Raw genomic sequence first — 16,764 nt, 5'->3', positions numbered from 1 at the left:
TGTTGGTGTTCTCGCGTTGTTCTTTTTTTTTTCTTTTTTTTTTTTTTCTTTTTTTTTCTTCCCCCCTCTAAAGCCTTTCGTGCCCTATGCTGCTTCGGCGAAGTCAATTATCAGGCTCTTCCTGCGCTACCGGGGCCAGGATCGGGCCCCGCTCCTTGTTTGAATAAGAGCCCAACCACAATACTCTCCGCATTGAAACTGGAACTCGTTCCGCGTTTTATTCAACAGAGATGAACACCACTGGTTGTGTTTAATGTCTGTTCTTGATTAAATGATCCTAAACAAAGGTTTCCCAGAGGAAAATAAAGCAGACATTCATGTAACAAGAGTTTGGAATGACAATATTTCCAAACACTTGGAGACAGAAGGCATAGCTGTCTACGGGAGAGGGGGGGGGGGGTAGAAAAAAAGAGCCCCACGCTTTTATTTCTCAGCTAGCAGCCCTCCTCGCCCCGCCGGAGAGTTGCGGGGCCGTCCCGGCACAGCCCACCCCGCCCGCGGGCGGCCGAGCGCCGGCCCCGCTCCCCCCGTTAAGGCGCTGTTTGTCGCTTGTTTGCAGAGCGTCCGGCGCCCCGAAAAGCCCCGCTCCGGGCGGCGGCAGCGTTCCGGCCTCGGCTTCGGACGAGGTAAGAGCCGGGACCGGCCCTGTGCCGGCCTCGTACCTGAGAGGGGTGGCGAGAAATATTTAACCGAGCCGGGGGTTCGGTGGCTCGTCTCTATTCATCTTCCACCGCTGCGAATGCGCGTGTCCGGGCAAACAAAGCGACGTGCCCGAGCCCTTATAAAGGCGCCGGGAACAGGAAGGATGCGAAGTCGTCTGAGGAGCCAAAGAGCTTGAGGATTTCTTCGTCCGTTCTGAGCTCCTTTCAAAATTGAAGGCATAAGGGGGAGAGGGAGATAGCGGGAGCACGGCGGGGCTGAGCTCTTCTCGCTGCCGGTCTGTCGGCGGCTCCTGGAGGGGCCGTGAGGCGATGCCCTGCCACGGTACACTGCTGTGCGTGGCTGCTCACACCGCCAATAAGCTCAGGTAGCTGCCCGGCCCGGCCCGCCTCACCCCGGCCGTGGGCTGATGCGGTTGGTGCCCGAGCCCTGGTGCTCTGGCAGGGACCGGCGATGCTTCCCGTAGCCATCGTGTTCCCCTGCCAGCCGCAGAGGAGGGAGGATTAGAGAATTAGCGTAAATTCCTGCTAGATTTACCTGCTTATTTTTGGACGCTGATGTATAATTAGTGTATTTTACAACCTTTTAAAAGCGGTCATAAATTACAGGACTACAAGAGCTCTTTGTGTCGGTTTAATGAGCTGCTTAAATCTTAACTACAAAAAGGCGCTGCGAACGTCCACTCGCGGAAATTTAAAAGCGAAAACGCGGTACGAGGGAACCTTCCTCCTGTGGCACGCACCCGCAGCACTTCGTGCGGAGATATTTGGGATTCCTAAAATGCCCCGGCGCTCAGCCTCAGCTGCCTCTCGGGGCAGCTTCCATCAGGGCACAGGCGCTAGCTCTGCTCTTTTTATCTGCTTCGAAGTGATCAAAGGGCGACTTTATCTCGATCAGCCTCGCAGATGTAGGTAAACAGCTCCGCATCCCAGCAGATCCCAACTCTTTCGAGGAAGCGAGGAAATAAATACTCGTGTAATGCGGCGATTCCCATGTCCTCTCTGCATGGGAGTGACAACCTGACCTCTTAACGACTGCCATAAATGTAAACATGAAAGACGGCAGAAATTCGAAATTTATTTGTACTGAAGGTAACTTTAAATCACATTAATGCTAGGAGCGTTTATTGGTGCCAGAGCTGGCTAAAGGGTTTCTAGTAAAGAGTGCACGTTCTGAACTCAGATCTGTTTGTTGTTACCGAGGCTGGAGTTTCAGCCCAACTCGGACCCATGTGTATAAAGCACACAAAAATCAGCAGGAGACTCACTGAGAAACGCCACGTTTTCTTTTTCTTTTCTTTTCTTTTTTTTTTTTCCTCGACCAGAAACAATGTTTCAGGTCTCCAAATCATCGAGGTCATAAAACACAGCCTTGAATGTCCAGGAACAGGAACAAAGTAATATATGGGATGGCGGAGGAAATCTAGCGTCTGCTACTTACACGGTCCTTTGAATTCGTGTTTGTAAACCCGTGATCATAAGTAGTGGAGCAAAGAAAGCCTTCTCCAAATTCGGCGGGGGAATCATTTTCAGCTGCCACCCAGGACAGTGTGCAGCAGGGAGGACTCCCCCTCAGCCCTCTCGAAGCACAGAGTCAGGTATTCAGCCGTCAAGGAGTTACTTTTCTCAAGAATTAATTAGTTTCCCCACTGCAGACACGAAGTTAATTGTTAAACAGTAGTTTTAGCATTAACTTGACCATTAATACTAATAAAGACGTTCATAGAAACGGGGTTTTGAAGCCAGTGGCCGTAGCTAGTTAAGGCATTTAAGCTGACTTATGATTGTGATTTATTGCTTTTGTAGTTTCTATTTGCTCAGGACTGCAACTTCTAAAGCCATCTTTCTGCTTTTGACGCAAAGCAGTCGATAACTTTTTACAACGGCCCCTAGAAAGACTTGCTCTGCTTTTTTCAATATCTGCTCCATTCCCCATTAATTTCGGCCTCATTGTTGCAGGGGAACTTCTCTCTGTGTTTCTTTGATGGGACCTAAACGCGCTGTATTCAAAAGAGCCATGAATCTGCCCCGTCCAGTAAATCTCAGCGTTGGTTCACATTTAGGACGAGGGCTCCGGAGTGCCCTATGGAGTCCCACGTCGTGCTGCTAACTACCGCCTTGTCGTGTGCGGATAATGCTCTCTTCTCTCTTTCAGAGGTGTTATCATTTTTATTCCAGTTCCTAGTGAGGGATAATGTATGTGTGCCCTGTCACGAGCTTAGCGAGTTCCCTATGAAAAATTGCAAATTCTTCCTCTGCTGTAATGTCACGCTGACTTTGCTGCACTGTCCACTCATATACGCTGTTACTGATGGGTTTAAATTCCAGTGGCCCACTTTTACAGCCCAAGCGAGAGTAGGAAGGCATGCCCCTAGCAGTAAAAATCGCCTTCCAAAAGAAATCCCCTCCCTTTCTGCTCAGTGGAGTGCAGGTGAAACGCTAAGGGGGATATGCAGTTGGCTGAAAGTTTTCTTCGAGCCCGTGGGGGTGGTGGAAAGGTTTAGGCAAAGGTATTCACATCACAGCGCATAATGCTGGAGTCAAGAGACGCGGTCAGGAACGCGTTAAAAGCGCGATTCTGTCCAATTCTCTGCGACTCCTTCCAAAAAGTTGGGTGAGATTAAGGCTTCTTTTGTTTGTTTAGCTTATTGTGTCAATAGCAGAAGTTAAACTGCCTTGCAGGGAAGATGTGATGTGTTCACACACAGGCGAGGCTGGCTCGCTGGGCAGGCTCGGGGGCCGAATAGGGCTTCTTCTTCTTCTTCTTCTTCCTTTTTTTTCTTTTTCTTTCTTTTTTTTTTTTTTCTTCTCCCCCTCAGGCGGACAGCTCCCCCTCCCCAATTTTTTTTTTTTTTTTTTTCATCGTTAGAAACCTATAATTTTGTGCATCACTCAAAGTAGCTGTATAGGAAATGCGTAAGCACAGGTTTAACAGCGAGGTCCCAAAAGGTTTTGCAAAATTCAGAGGCACGCCAGTGAAGGAAGGTGCGTGCTCCATAGTGTGGTACAAGGACAAAAATCAACTAGCCTCTTAGAAGAGACTCTTTTTTGCCTTTGTCAGGTAATTATAGGTCTTTTAAGTTTCTGCAGGAGCCCCGATGTAACGTGTGGGAGGCAGCAAGCCCTATACAATGGAGGGCAGAGGCGGCTGGGGAGGGGGGGAGGTCGGGAATCGTCCCATGTAGAAGGGAGCTGAAAAGAATGGCGTTGAGATTTGGGCTTTCTTCGGGGCTTGAAGAGAACGTGCGACGTGGGGCAGTGCGGTGGCCCAGAGAGCAAATGCCGGTTAATTAGGCTCAGTATCAGGGTGCGGTGCGATCCCACGGCGCAAGGATTCTTCCGACTTTCCGATGGGCTTTGTATAAAGAAATGCTAGTGTGGGATGAAGGAGACTCGAACCGATCCCCTCCTATCCCTCCCCCCTCCCTCCCCCCCCCCCCCCAAGGCAGCGCCGGCTCTTGATTGAATTTTATTCTATTTTTTTAATTTTTGTTGTTGTTGTTGTTGTTGTTCTATCCCTTTAAACTCTCCTCTAACGTACCGGGTTAAGGCTCTAAAAAGCCACGGCTCGCTCTCAGAAACCCCGCTCCTTCAGTGATTCCCTATTTCAAATAAAAGGATTTAAGTTGACGTATGACCACGTGAGCACATAATACAGCGCATTATTGTGGCATTTGGAGTGGAGACCCGGTCTGGCTCCGTCTGCGATTACGCTTTTCCAGTTTCTGTTCAGAGCAAGCACTGCTTTCTATTTTTTTTTTTTTCTCCTGCCCCCATCACCGTCCCCTCAAGAGCTGGCCATTCCGCTGACAGCTTTCGTTCCTTATGGAAAGCTTATTGTCGAGCGGAGAGGACGAAATGCTTCGTTAGAAAGGATGGATTTTATTTTAAGGTATTTCCGTTGATTGTTCATTTATGTGGTGAGTTATTGCTGTTCGAGGCAAAGGTCAGTAGAAAAGGCTGAAGTGAGTGCGTGTGTGTGCGTGCGTGTGTTTGCACCGGGGCCGGGCTGCTTCCCTCTTTGTTTCAATTTGCTGCGGTAAATATTCCTCTCTCCCCTCGCAGCGAGCGGAGCTGCTTTATTTATTTTTCTCCATAGAGATCCCACACTGCTGCTGATGGCCAGCTGCCTCCGCTCCGGCCCCCCGATTGCCATCTTATCGTTATTTATGGCCGGCGAGAGACGGGAAGCCTCCTTTTAGCGTTTTGTGGCATTTTGATGATGATGACGATTTTTATTATTATGATTTTTAATTCAAATACATTTTTCATTTCGCTCGGTGCGTTTGTTTACTTATGGATTTGCGGGGGTCGGGGCTGGGGGGGTGGGGATGCACCCGGGTTGGGGTCGCGCTCGGGTGTGCGACGGAGGTTGTTTTATGCGCGTTTGTTCGGCCGATGCCGAGCTGGAAATCGATGAGTACGCGACTGTGCTGCCATTTTATTTACGATGCTTCGGTGGTGTTTTGCTCGCCGTGCGCGGAGGGCTGCGCGGGCGCTCAGCTCTGTGGCGAGGGTTCCCCTTCCCGAATGAGCCGGGGCTCCTTTTTGCTTCTCCTCGGTGAGGAGGAGCTCAGCCGAGAGGCAGCCGCGTCTTCCAGCAATAAGCAGCCTTGGAAATGCGGCGGGGTTTTATTTAATTTGGTTTTGTTTGGGTTTTGATTTTGTTTTCCTCTGGAAAGCGAGAACAACGGGGGTAAGATTGGAAATGAGCTTCTAGGTGAACGTATAGCTGGTCGTTAATTCATATCCATCCGGTCTTTTCTATAAATACATACATACTGTATGTATAAGTATGTGCATATATGGATAAACGTGTCTGTGTAGCCACATCATAAGGAAATAACTTAAAGAGGAGGGCAAAATGTTACGTAAAGTGACACTGCCCTGGCGGGTCTCTGCTCTGGGAAAGGTCACAGCTCCGAGGCTCTGTCCTCCAATTTGGTCAGCGCCTATTTCTGCGGTACCAAATTGCCCCCAGTTCCCGGTGCTTCGTGACACGTCTTCTAGGGGTCAGAAAGAGGGAAAGAGATAGAAAAGCGAAGGACGAGATAGAAAACGAGTTGAAAACGAACAGCAAAAAGAAGGCTGTTTCCACATGAACCTATTCTCGACCGTTCTGCGGAGACCTCGGGGGCAGAGATGTTTAGCGCTGCTTTCTCACCTCTTCGCTTTTTAAGCGGCTTTCAGAACACATCTGACCCAAACGACTGCTATTTCCCCTCTCGTCGTGCTGAACTAAACCTGTGTCTCTCTCACGCCGGGCAGGAGAGCTGCTCCGCTCAACAGCGTGTCTAAAAGCCAAGGTTAGCTTTGCCATGTTTGAAATGGGCCAAAACGCGCCTCGAAAATAAAGCGTAAGCTTTAATTGCGACTCCATTACTTGGCAGCGTTTCCTCTGATTTATGACCCAGCTCGGATGCATGTTGACCCAGTTAAACACTCATAAATAACACGGTCCTGCTCCGGAGCAAAAGAAAGGAGAGTTCTGTAGAGAGGGCTATCTCGGCGGCTTGGGTAAATAGCCTCGCTCTGCTGAGCAAAGAACGAACTGTTCGCGGCAATTCTCTGGTGTTAGAGGATATAAAGAACGATTGGGGTTAACCACGGCTGCTCGCACTGCTCTTTTGCCCAGTCCCTCTGATATTCCCTCCTAAAAGCCCTACCGACCTGCAGAATTCGTCCCGCAGCTCCCCGCCTTTCTGTTTAGACTCACAGAGATTCCCCAGAATTAACCTTGAATGATATTCGAAGCATTCAGAGATACAGAGCTTTCCAGGCACCATTTTATTCGAAAGCTAAGACAGTGCAGGATCTCGTAAACTGAACTTTGAGGGGAAGAAAAAGAGAGTCGTCCGTGAGTCAGGAGTCAGCCCCAAAGGTCCCTCTCCGAGCGCTATCGCTCTCTGCGGAATGTGGCAGAAAGAAAATATTCGGCCCCTGAGAGGGGAAGGCAGATAAAAGCAGCGGGGGCTGTGCGGTGGGACACTTATCCCTCCATCATAAGGCACATTACGAAAGAAAAAAGATCGTCTTCTCGTGTTTAAAATGACCTCTTTGGGGAGAGAGGGGGCGTGGGGAAACGGGCCAAGAGGCAAAACGCTCTTTGCAGGCGGAAAAGACGAATGGAGGAAATACCTCTCTATCCCCACGAACTACTTCGGTTCTCACCATTAAAGTCCCTCGCAAATCCCTCCGGTTTTACGAAGCACCCCCCCGTCCCCGTCCCCGTCCCCACACTCAGATACAGACATGGTATCAGAACATCCGGCTCCGAAGTTACAAAGCCCTCAGAGGGAAGGGCGGCACACGCTCTCCTCAGCGCTCCCGGTCCGGCCCGGCCCGGTCCCGGTGTCCGCAGGTTTCCTCTTCTTCGGTGCTCCCTCCGCCACATTCTGCTCTTTATTCCGGAGGGCTCCGTCGGGGTTCGGAGGTGCCTCTTTCTATTCGGTCAGGCACTGGGGCGAGCGACAGCTCAGCAGTTTCAGAAGAAAGTGTGGGGTTGATTATTGACTAAAAAGACTTTTCTTCCGATGCCACATTCACTGGGTTGTTTGAAGAAAAACGCATACGCGAGATTTTTGCTTTCTCCTCTCCTCCTACGCTGCCCGCTTCCCCTTTCATGTGGTGCCTTCTCACTTGTGCCATAAGGAGCAAGTGTTTTCTGTTTTAGTGCTCTGTTTACAGCTTTGGTGCATGAAGTCATAAATCTTGCATAGCCATAAATGACAAAAACCATTGGTATGCGTAAGAGGCCACCCCAGCCTTATAGTGCTTTTTATTTCTCGCTTCCCCCTCGCTTTGTTTGTGCTTTAGGATGACGCCGGGCTCCCTCGTGCTTTGAACGGACTGGTTATATTTTTAATGCCTTAATTAACGAAGTAACGTCAAATTTACACCTCGACTCTACGCGGAGCCCCCGCTCGGTCTCGGAGCCCACAGCCCGAGGGGCCGCGGCTGCAACTTGTTTCCAGTCCTCGTGTGAGAGCCCGCTTTGCACGGACTCTGCTGTGTTGCTCTTGCACAAAAAAAGGGGGGGACCCCCCACTCCCACCCAAAGCCGGGAAAAAAAGAAGCGAGAGCTTTTCCTGAGGAGCAGGAGGCGGGGAGGGGCTGCGCGGCGCCGGGGCCACGTCCACGCGGGACTGCAGCCCACGCGTCCCCACGGTGCTTCGGTCTCCCGGCCCGGCTGTGCAGCACATGGGGGGGAGGTGGTGGGGGAAGCGCCTCTGCGCCCGTCCCGAGCGCTGGGGATATTTGGGGGGCGGGGGGGGTTCTGTGTCTACATCTGTGTGTGTGTGCGCTCACGCATGCATGAGTTAATAATTAGTAACTCTAATGATTTCCAGCGTGGCTCTGCGAGCATTGCCCAGAGCGGGGATCCTGGTGGGCTTTGGTTGGCTCTCCGGTCCCGGACCCGGCGCTCCGGGCCGCTCCCCCCATCCCCAGCGCTCAGCCGAGCTGTGCGGGGCTCCGGGCGGCGGGGAGCGGCGGAGGGGCCATTGCACGGCCCCCCCCCAAACCCGCTCGTGAGAGGGACAAAACAAACAGCCCCGCCGCAGAACCCCGGAGGCCGGTGAGAGCGACCCTTTGTGAGAGCCGTTTGTCTTCATTAGCATAATTTTCCTGGACTTTGGTGACGCCCGGGTGCTGGGTGGGGGGGCCGCACTCCTTCGCTGCCACACTCCTTCCCTCCTTCCCCCAGGCTTCCCCAGGCGGCCGCCTTTCTTTCTTCCTGCCTTATAATTTTATTTTTTCCTTCCCATCCCATCCCCGCTCCCCCCCTTTCTTCTTTCCTTCCCCTCCTTCCCATTCCCTCCAGAGGTGGGGATCGGCCCTGGGAAACGTCCCCATCCTCCGCGCTCTGCGCAGGGGGACAGGGACAGGGGCAAGGTGGGCAGCGAGAAGCGGGAGGGAGCCGGGGAGGCGGGGGTCGGGAGCAGCCGTCCCCATCCCGCACGGGGCAGGGCTCGCCCCTCCCGGCCGGCGCGGAGGAGCTGAGCCGGTGCCCATCCCGCAGCCGCAGAGACACGGCCGGGGCAGATAAATCTCTGCTCCCCGGGCTGTGTCGCCGAGGCTCCTAAAAAAAAAAAAAAAAAAGGCAAAAAAAAAAAAAAGGCAAAAAAAAAAAAAGGCAAAAAAAAAAAAAAAAAAAAAAAAAGCATGCTGGCTTCCGCCTCAGTCGTCAGAAGTTAAGGTAAGCAGGCCACAAATACGCTGCTATCAGTCGTGAATGGCGGAGTTTATGTCCCAGTGATTTATGACCGTAGACTTAAATGTCGGTTCAAGAAGAGTTCACAAGCTGGGGCTTCCTTCCAGGCAGTGACTGATACCCTTACACTTCGTGTTCAGGCAGCTCTCTCTCCTCTCCCCCCACCCCCTCACCTCTTCTCAACTTCGTCTTTATCTTTCAGGAAATCTTTCTGGGGGGTTGCTGTTTTTTGCGTCCCGGAGTCAGAGTTTGGGGCTCGGCCGGGAGTTACAGGGGAAAGATGCGGTGTATTTAGGGACGGGGAAGGGGGAGGTAGGGGAGAGCGGAGCCGTGGAGCGGGGAGGCGAGGGGGACATGCCTGGGGGAGGCAGCTTTCATCTGCTGTCTCCGGGCTGTCTGGCGGGGGGAGAGGCCGGTAAAGGGCTGAGAGGTGTACTGCGCAAATGGGAATGGATGGACCGGCCGAAAAGGGCTCTGGCAAATTTGGGGGCCGAGTTCTTTTGGCCTTTTGTCTTCGGCGGGGGCGAGGAGCGCTTTTCCCATCTCAGGCACCAGTTCGGGTGGCAAACCTTCCGCCTTCCACACTCCCTTCCCCGCCAGCTCCCGTTAGGGCTCTGCTATTATCCGCTCCCTGTGGCTATAAATCCCGCTAGTGCTGTTTCCGCGAGTAATGGCCGCTCAGGTTACCCTAACTTTTAGGAAGTGATTAACTCCCGCAGCCAAAGGCGGGGGCCGATTTTCCTTTCCTGGCGGGCGGCCGAATTTTCATTAATATTTTGCCTTCGAGGCGCAGCCGCCCATTGTTGGCGAGGCGGGCGCGCAGCTTTTGCGCGGAACATCGCGGGGCCGCCGCTCTGCCCGCCGGCGGCACCCGGCAAATCTGGGAGCGCCCGGGGAAGGCGAAATGTTTGGTGTGGACGTCATGAAATGCCGGTTGTTTCCTTCCTGTTATTGCGGTTCCCTCTTTCTGAAGGATAGGAATTGAGAAAAATCACACCAGGCCCAGATATCTTTAGGGAAGAGAGGCGAGGAGCTGGAGATGGTGTCCGCGCCTCAGATCTTGATTGTCTTATTAGCTTAATAACAGCCGGAGAGGTTGATTAGTGCAATAATGGGGCTGCCGCCTTGCTGTAGGTGCGTTACCTTCATTTGGTTGGGATGTAACAAAGGAAAGGCTGTTTTCTAAGAACTTGTATAACTTGAAAGGCGCAGAATGAGGTCGTTTGGTGCATGTGTTGCCTAAGACATTTCGCCCCTAAGCATTTGTCGTCGTTAGATGTTTTTGGGGAAAATAGCCAGCTGCTTAAGCGCGGGGGAAGTGGCAAAGAGATCAGAGCTGTTCTGACCCGAAAGAACGGAGCTGTTGGTCAGGAAGGGGAGAGGGGACGGCGAGCAGCAAGCTGTGATTTCTGAGAACAATGTATGTACGTGTGGGACGAGCTGCTGGATGGGAGATGGCGTACAGGTCTCTCATTAGTGAGGGCCATCCTTGGGCTGCTTATTTTCAGGTAGGTAAGCCGCAGAATTTAATTTGAAAAAAAATAACATAGAACAGAAGGACGGAGAGAGCAAAAAGAGAGGGGAGAGAAAGAGATTCTCCCGGGCAGGAGCAGCATTCTCTGGGTCGGTGTCCACCCTCTCCCCGGCCAAGTGACCCTCATACATCAAATTACATAGCAGCTTCTAAGACAGAACCTATTATCGCTAAGTTGGAAGGAAAGTTCAAGCCGTGGTCATGGAGATGAACGCTGGTTTTTCAGGTTCCTGGTGTTTTGTCGGTTGTTTTTTTTTCTTTTTCTTTCTTTTTTTTCTTTTTTTCTTTTTTCTTTTTTCCCCCTCCAATCCATCATGTTTTAACAGGTAGAATCTGGCTGATTCCATGAAAAGTTAATGTCTCGAAATAACTGCTAAAAAACAACAGCAGAAGCACCCAGCTTGCCCCTACTGGCCTTGCTGAAGGGGCTCCGAGCTGGGCTGGGTCCAGCGGGGGCTCCAGAGCCGCTTGCAGGGGAAGGAAGGGTGGGGAGTTACCGTGGGGTTGTGGCAATGCGGTATTGAGGGGCTGTAGGAGTGACAGAGTGGCCCTGCTACCACTCCAGGGCCAAGCAGGAGCCACTCTGGGGGAACCACTGGTGCCAGGGTGCTTGACCAGGGAGGCTGGAGGCAGTGTGCGAGCACGGAGGGGAGAATGCACTGGCTTTGTTTTTTTTCCTATTGAGCGTTTCATAGATGAGCCAAAATCTGTCACTTAGGATCTGTGTGTGTAAATATCTCTGGCTGCAAAACCTTTCCACCCCGCTCCTGCCCCCTGCCACACATAGACAGGAACAATCTCATGTATTTCTTTGAAGCCGGATGGAGAGCCGTAACCTGGAGAGAAAGGCTAAAAATAAAGAGATGCCAGTTACAGGGGAGGGTTTGGTTGTGGAGCTGGAACGGAGCGATAGCCCAGCCCTTTGCATTAGTGATTCCTCGATCAGCCTTATCACAGAGACTGGTATTAAAACAGCCTCGCAGTGATAAACGGCTGACCCCTTTGCCGTGTGGTGCCCTGCCCTGTTTCTTAAGAAGAAAGGAAGGAAAAACCCTAGAAAGACCCTATCCCGGTGCAGCAAAGCACATATTTGTAGCTGCCAGTAAATCCAGGCAGCTTTTACATCGAAACACTCTGCGCCTGAGGCCAAGTCATGCTGCTAAATATTGCTGACCACTTTTTCTTTTATGGCTTTCATGTCACTTAGCTATTGAAAGTAAGATGGATTTGCACCGTTTCTTCACCCTGCTCTGCTCTCCCCACACCCCAGGTCTGCCCGGAGCGGCCATTGGAGGAGCAGCGCCACGTGACAGAGGGGTGCCAATGTTATTCTCCAAGGGTGTCAAGACCCTGTCAGTTTGCGAAATAAATATTGGGAAACAACGAAATGCAAAAAGCGACCTACTACGACAGCTCTGCAATCTATGGTGCCTACCCCTACCAAGGAGCAAATGGTTTCACTTATAATGCGAGTCAGCAGCAATATCCTCCGTCTTCGTCACTTGTGGAAACTGAGTACCACCGCCCCGCGTGCTCCCTCCAGTCCCCTGGCAGCGCCGTGTCCCACCACAAGGCCAATGACATCAGTGAGAGTTGCATGAGGACCCTCCCCAGCCAGCCTCTGCAGCCCCCTGGTCTCGCTGACCCGCAGGCCCCACCGCAGCCACCTCCGGCCCCGCAGGCACAGCCTCCACCTCCGTCCTCGGCCTCACCATCTCAAAATGCCAGCAGCAACCCTGCCCCTGCCAACCCCACTAAGAGCCCGGCTCTTAACTCGCCCACCGTGTCCAAACAGATATTCCCATGGATGAAAGAATCTCGGCAAAACACAAAGCAGAAAAACAGCAGTTCCAGTTCAGGTATGGAAAACGCTCCCCTCACGTGTCCTGCGGGGAGGGGGCAGCCCTGGGCGCCTTCACTTTTGGGAGGGAAGGGAGGGTGGGGGGCTTGTTTTCCTCCCTGAGCTGTCCCCCATGGGCTTGTTGGCTTGCGATGGGATCTCAGTGACCAAACAACACCCTGAGATCTTTCCCAGCCTTGCAGAATGGATCCAATGTGATTTGGTTTCCTTTCGGCTGTGTCCTCCTGCATCTACCACATTTTGTAGGTAATCCCCCACCCAGTAAATCACGCCAGTGCCGAGCAGCCCAGGCCCTGAGCCAGGGGCCTGTCCCAAGTACTTTGTTGGCACTATGCTGCTAGATTAATAAGACAGTGACCTATCACTGCCGAAGTGTAACACAAATAAAATAGCTCATAATTATGTGCAGTTGGGATCAATGCCCTGTGTGCAGTCAGAACCTCTTCCTACTTTTACAGGCTGATTGGCAAAGTTACAAGACTGGTAAACAAAAGTCTTCTGGAGCGCCATAAACTTTAGCCTGTAAAATATTATTTGGAGGATGGCAGTGTACATTAACACTTTTATTACTCAAGGAAGCCCAAATCAGTAACACCAGGATTAGCTCCAATCCTAGGAGTTGTGTTTATATTTACCTCTCCCTCTTTTTCTCATGAATGTGCTTTGGAAATAGGGTCCAAATCTTTAGCAAAGGTCTCTGCCAGTGTACTTTTAAAGCTCTGATAATATTGCTGTTTACAGACTTCCACAGCATGTATTTATTTTATTAAAAAGCAATAACAGTTAAATATGCCTGTATGCCTGTATACAAGCACTGTATGCCTGTATACAAGCACGGCCGCCATATGCTCTTCTGATGTGCATTATATTTCCCAATCACTACCATATGTTAATGTTGGATGTGCGAGAAACACTATACTGCCAATTCTATGTGTTACTGCATTATATGTAGATATCTGACCTTCAGACATCTACAGCTTATGTATGTACAGCAGGGTTATCAGAAGAAGGGGCTGTAGATCTCTGTGGTTGTGGAGAGCAAGTAGTTCTCAAAGGATCTAAGCCTGGTATGTATGCGGAACAATAGGTTCGTCTTTTGAGTTTTTAAAACCTGCTTTATTTCCCAGAACCTTTCTTATTCCTTTATGCAAAGCTCAAGATAAGTTGCGCCCTGTCATTCTTTATTGGAGCAAGTATAGCCAAACAATGGTACCAGTGAAATAAAGGAAGCCTACTGGGGCTTGGAGCATGGCGTGGCTGAGCTCATGTTGAGGTTACTTGCTGCACATGTGGGCGTCTCATGTCCAAGAGCTGGGCAGTTGTGACATTGTTGGGCACTGTCTTTGGTTGCCATGTCTAGGTTTACCATCTGATTGTGCTGTTTGTGTGATTTACATAGGTGAGAGCTGTGCTGGTGATAAGAGCCCCCCAGGCCAAGCATCCTCTAAGCGAGCCCGTACAGCTTACACAAGTGCCCAGCTGGTAGAACTGGAAAAGGAGTTCCACTTCAATAGATACCTTTGCAGGCCACGGAGGGTTGAGATGGCCAATTTGCTCAATCTCACAGAAAGACAGATCAAAATCTGGTTTCAGAACCGCAGAATGAAATACAAAAAGGATCAAAAGGGCAAGGGCATGATGACCTCTTCAGGAGGACAGTCCCCGAGCAGAAGCCCCGTCCCTCCAGCTGCTGGGGGATACCTAAACTCTATGCATTCTTTAGTAAACAGTGTCCCCTATGAGCCCCAGTCACCTCCGCCATTTAATAAGCCTCATCAAAACACCTATGGCATCCCTGCATCATATACCGCTCCTCTTAATAATTGCCCACCTCCTCAAAAGAGATACACGGGGACAGCAGCTGTGACACCTGAATACGATACTCATCCTCTTCAAGGCAACGGTTATGGGAATCCACATATACAGGGAAGCCCCGTCTACGTAGGGGGCAACTACGTGGAGACCATGACCAATTCCGGGCCTTCCATCTTTGGTCTAACTCATCTCTCTCATCCTCCCTCTGCCAACATGGACTACAGCGGGGCTGGGCCGATGGGCAACAATCACCACCACGGACCTTGCGACCCGCACCCGACATACACAGACCTTACAGCTCACCATCCTTCTCAGGGAAGAATTCAGGAAGCGCCCAAACTCACCCATCTGTAGGAGCCACGAGTCACTAGGTAGAACCTAGCAAAGCCCCAACCTTTTAAAGTACTCATCCCTTCCTCTCTGCCTCTCCTCCCCACCATGCGCCCTCCTCCCCTCTCTTTCTTCTTTCTTTTGCTCATTTTAGTTTGTTTCGTTTCCTTTGGTAAAAGCGTTTTCTAGTTTATGTGACGTAGCAATATTTGTTGCTTGAATTGCTCTATAGTTTCACTAGTGGATATTTATCTTCTTGAACTGCAGCCTCGTGTCTCACTTTGGGAGCATACAGAGGCTTTATACTTTACCTTCTACACTTTTATCAAAACAGGGTATATGAACAAATTTTCTATAAAAGGAATTCTTAAATGTGAATTTGTTCGTACATGATTGATCCCACGGGGAAGCAATTTTTTTATTGCACTTCTTTTAAATAGCGAGAAAGACATCAGAAGCGCTTGGACAGGGATTCCCTGGACAGTTATTGATACGTGTAAGTCTTTCAATGTGTGTATGCTGGTGAACATTCAGATTTATTTATATTATTTTTTTGTTTTTTGTTTTTTTTTGCAAACATTGAATAATCTAAGTGTTTAAAATTTTATTTATCCCCATTTGTTCATATTTATATATATATAAAGAATCTGTACCCTGAATATTCAGGAGGTATTTACCTGGCCATGTGTTAGATGGCATATCGGCACGCGTAGGAAATATCATTTGAAAGGGAACTATAACTCCTTTATTAAAATGATAACTGTGATGACAACAATGCAATAAAATCCGGGAAAAAAAAAATCACAGCTTGAATAATTGATGCCTGTAACATCCAGGTAGCGGGAAAGAAGGCGTGTGAAGCTGAAAGGCTTAGATTTGTGTTGAAAGTTATACATTCCTTGCTGCTCACGTTCTGAAAAAAAAAAAAAAAATAAAGTTTTTATTCTGAATAATTAAGAGTTAAGGCCACGTTATTTGCAGTGCGAGGAAGGGAGAGCCCTTCATGACGCGGGGAGTCGGTGGACTCATCTGGAGCCTGCACGGGGCTCAGCTCTCCCACCGCACGGCTCCGTAGCGCCCTTTTAGAGATTGAGAAAGGGATTTATTAAGATTATTTTTCTCATTGGGTTTCCTTGCCGCCTCTCCCACGCCTGGTGCGGAGGGCGGGGGCGCGGACCGCGGGTGTGCACGCGGGGGGGGGGGAGGGAGTGCGCGTGTGCGTGCACGAGCGTGTGCGCGGGGGCGAGCGCGGGGGCTGAGGCCCAGCGAGGTGCGGTGCGGTGCGGTGCGGTGCGGTGCGGAGGGGCTGCGCGGTGCCCGGGCTCCCCGAATGGGGACCGAGGAGAGACGGGCGGAGGCCGCAGACCCCAACCGCAGTTGTGGGGTGGATGCCGGGCACAAAAATGGCAGTGTGCCTCTGGGCACCTCTCCACCCGCACTGCTATTTTTCCCGTTTTCTTTAAAGGAGTGGGTTCTCTCTCGTCTTCCTTTCATTTTTATTATTACTGTTATAATACTGGATTTAAGTCTGGGGCCGTTTCCTGTTGGCCGAGCCTCCTCCCCCCCTCTGCAGCCTGAGGCAGTGGGGGAGGGGAGATCCCGTGCTGCCTTTACCCCCAAACCCCCCCGCCCCCCGCGTGTCCGTGTGCGTGCGTGTGCTCGTATGGCGGGGCTGTGACACGCGGGGGTGAGCGGGCACCCGCGGGTATCTCTGGGCCGAGTCGGTCCGAGTGAAGGCAGGAACCCCAACCGCCGTGTTTAAATGCCATGTTTCTTCCTTCCAGGCCAAATGTCCGTAATTTGTAGATTGAAACTTGGAAGATAAATCAAAGCGGACCTTAATAGACTGGGTAAAATATCCCCTTGCGCGTTTATAGAGACGTATCCCTATGCCGTGTAGATAATCGCGCACGCTGTTTGCCATCTGTATCTTCCAGAGCAAAGGAAAAATGTCGCCATTTTGGTCGCACGCTGAAATATTATTAATCTTTGGGCTTTATCTTGTTCCCAGAGCCACTCCTGCCCGATGCCGAAGCATTGCCACGCAGCCGCGAATCTATAGAGAGCTTTTCTGCATAAGTAGATAAAGAGTGCTCGGGCAGAGAAAGGGATGGCGGATATATCCTAACCGTGCTGCGCGTTACGGGCGGAGATGTAGAACCGTGGAAGGTGATCTCGTCCGAGATTTTTCTTCGAAACCCGATTATCGCCTAGCACAGACCAACTACCCGTTATTGTTTTGTAGGCAAGGAAGGCATTTTGGCACCGTCGCAAGGCATCGCTCGTTTCCAGTTAGCGAATATAGAGAATCTAAACGCCCCCCACCCCTCAGATAAGTGCCATAGATCAAACA

The 16,764-nt window shown here is 50.9% G+C and overlaps 1 protein-coding gene across 9 annotated transcripts in view; it reads left to right on the top strand.

The window, feature by feature from the left end:
* HOXA3 (homeobox A3) overlaps window positions 1-16,646 on the top strand; it is a 44,826-nt gene extending 28,180 nt beyond the window's left edge. For 4 of the 9 annotated variants that reach the window (XM_085226237.1, XM_085226240.1, XM_085226239.1 and 1 more), the window contains 3 exons: window positions 11,676-12,264; window positions 13,259-13,333; window positions 13,666-15,347. In XM_085226237.1, the coding sequence (XP_085082363.1) occupies window positions 11,793-12,264; window positions 13,259-13,333; window positions 13,666-14,435 (1,317 nt within the window). In that variant the 5' untranslated portion in view covers window positions 11,676-11,792 and the 3' untranslated portion in view covers window positions 14,436-15,347. Of the gene's footprint in view, window positions 1-559; window positions 627-4,363; window positions 4,552-11,675; window positions 12,265-13,258; window positions 13,334-13,665; window positions 15,348-16,422 lie in introns of those variants that run through there. The other 5 variants (XM_085226238.1, XM_019611329.3, XM_085226242.1 and 2 more) reach the window with 5 other exon arrangements.
* Window positions 16,647-16,764: the final 118 nt, after the last annotated feature.

The sequence above is a fragment of the Meleagris gallopavo genome, chromosome 6 (genome assembly GCF_905368555.1).
Source record: "Meleagris gallopavo chromosome 6, MGAL_WU_HG_1.1, whole genome shotgun sequence".
Taxonomy (NCBI): domain Eukaryota; kingdom Metazoa; phylum Chordata; class Aves; order Galliformes; family Phasianidae; genus Meleagris; species Meleagris gallopavo.
The sequence above is the reverse complement of the archived record's forward strand: the minus strand, read 5'-3'. Positions and strand labels throughout refer to the sequence as shown.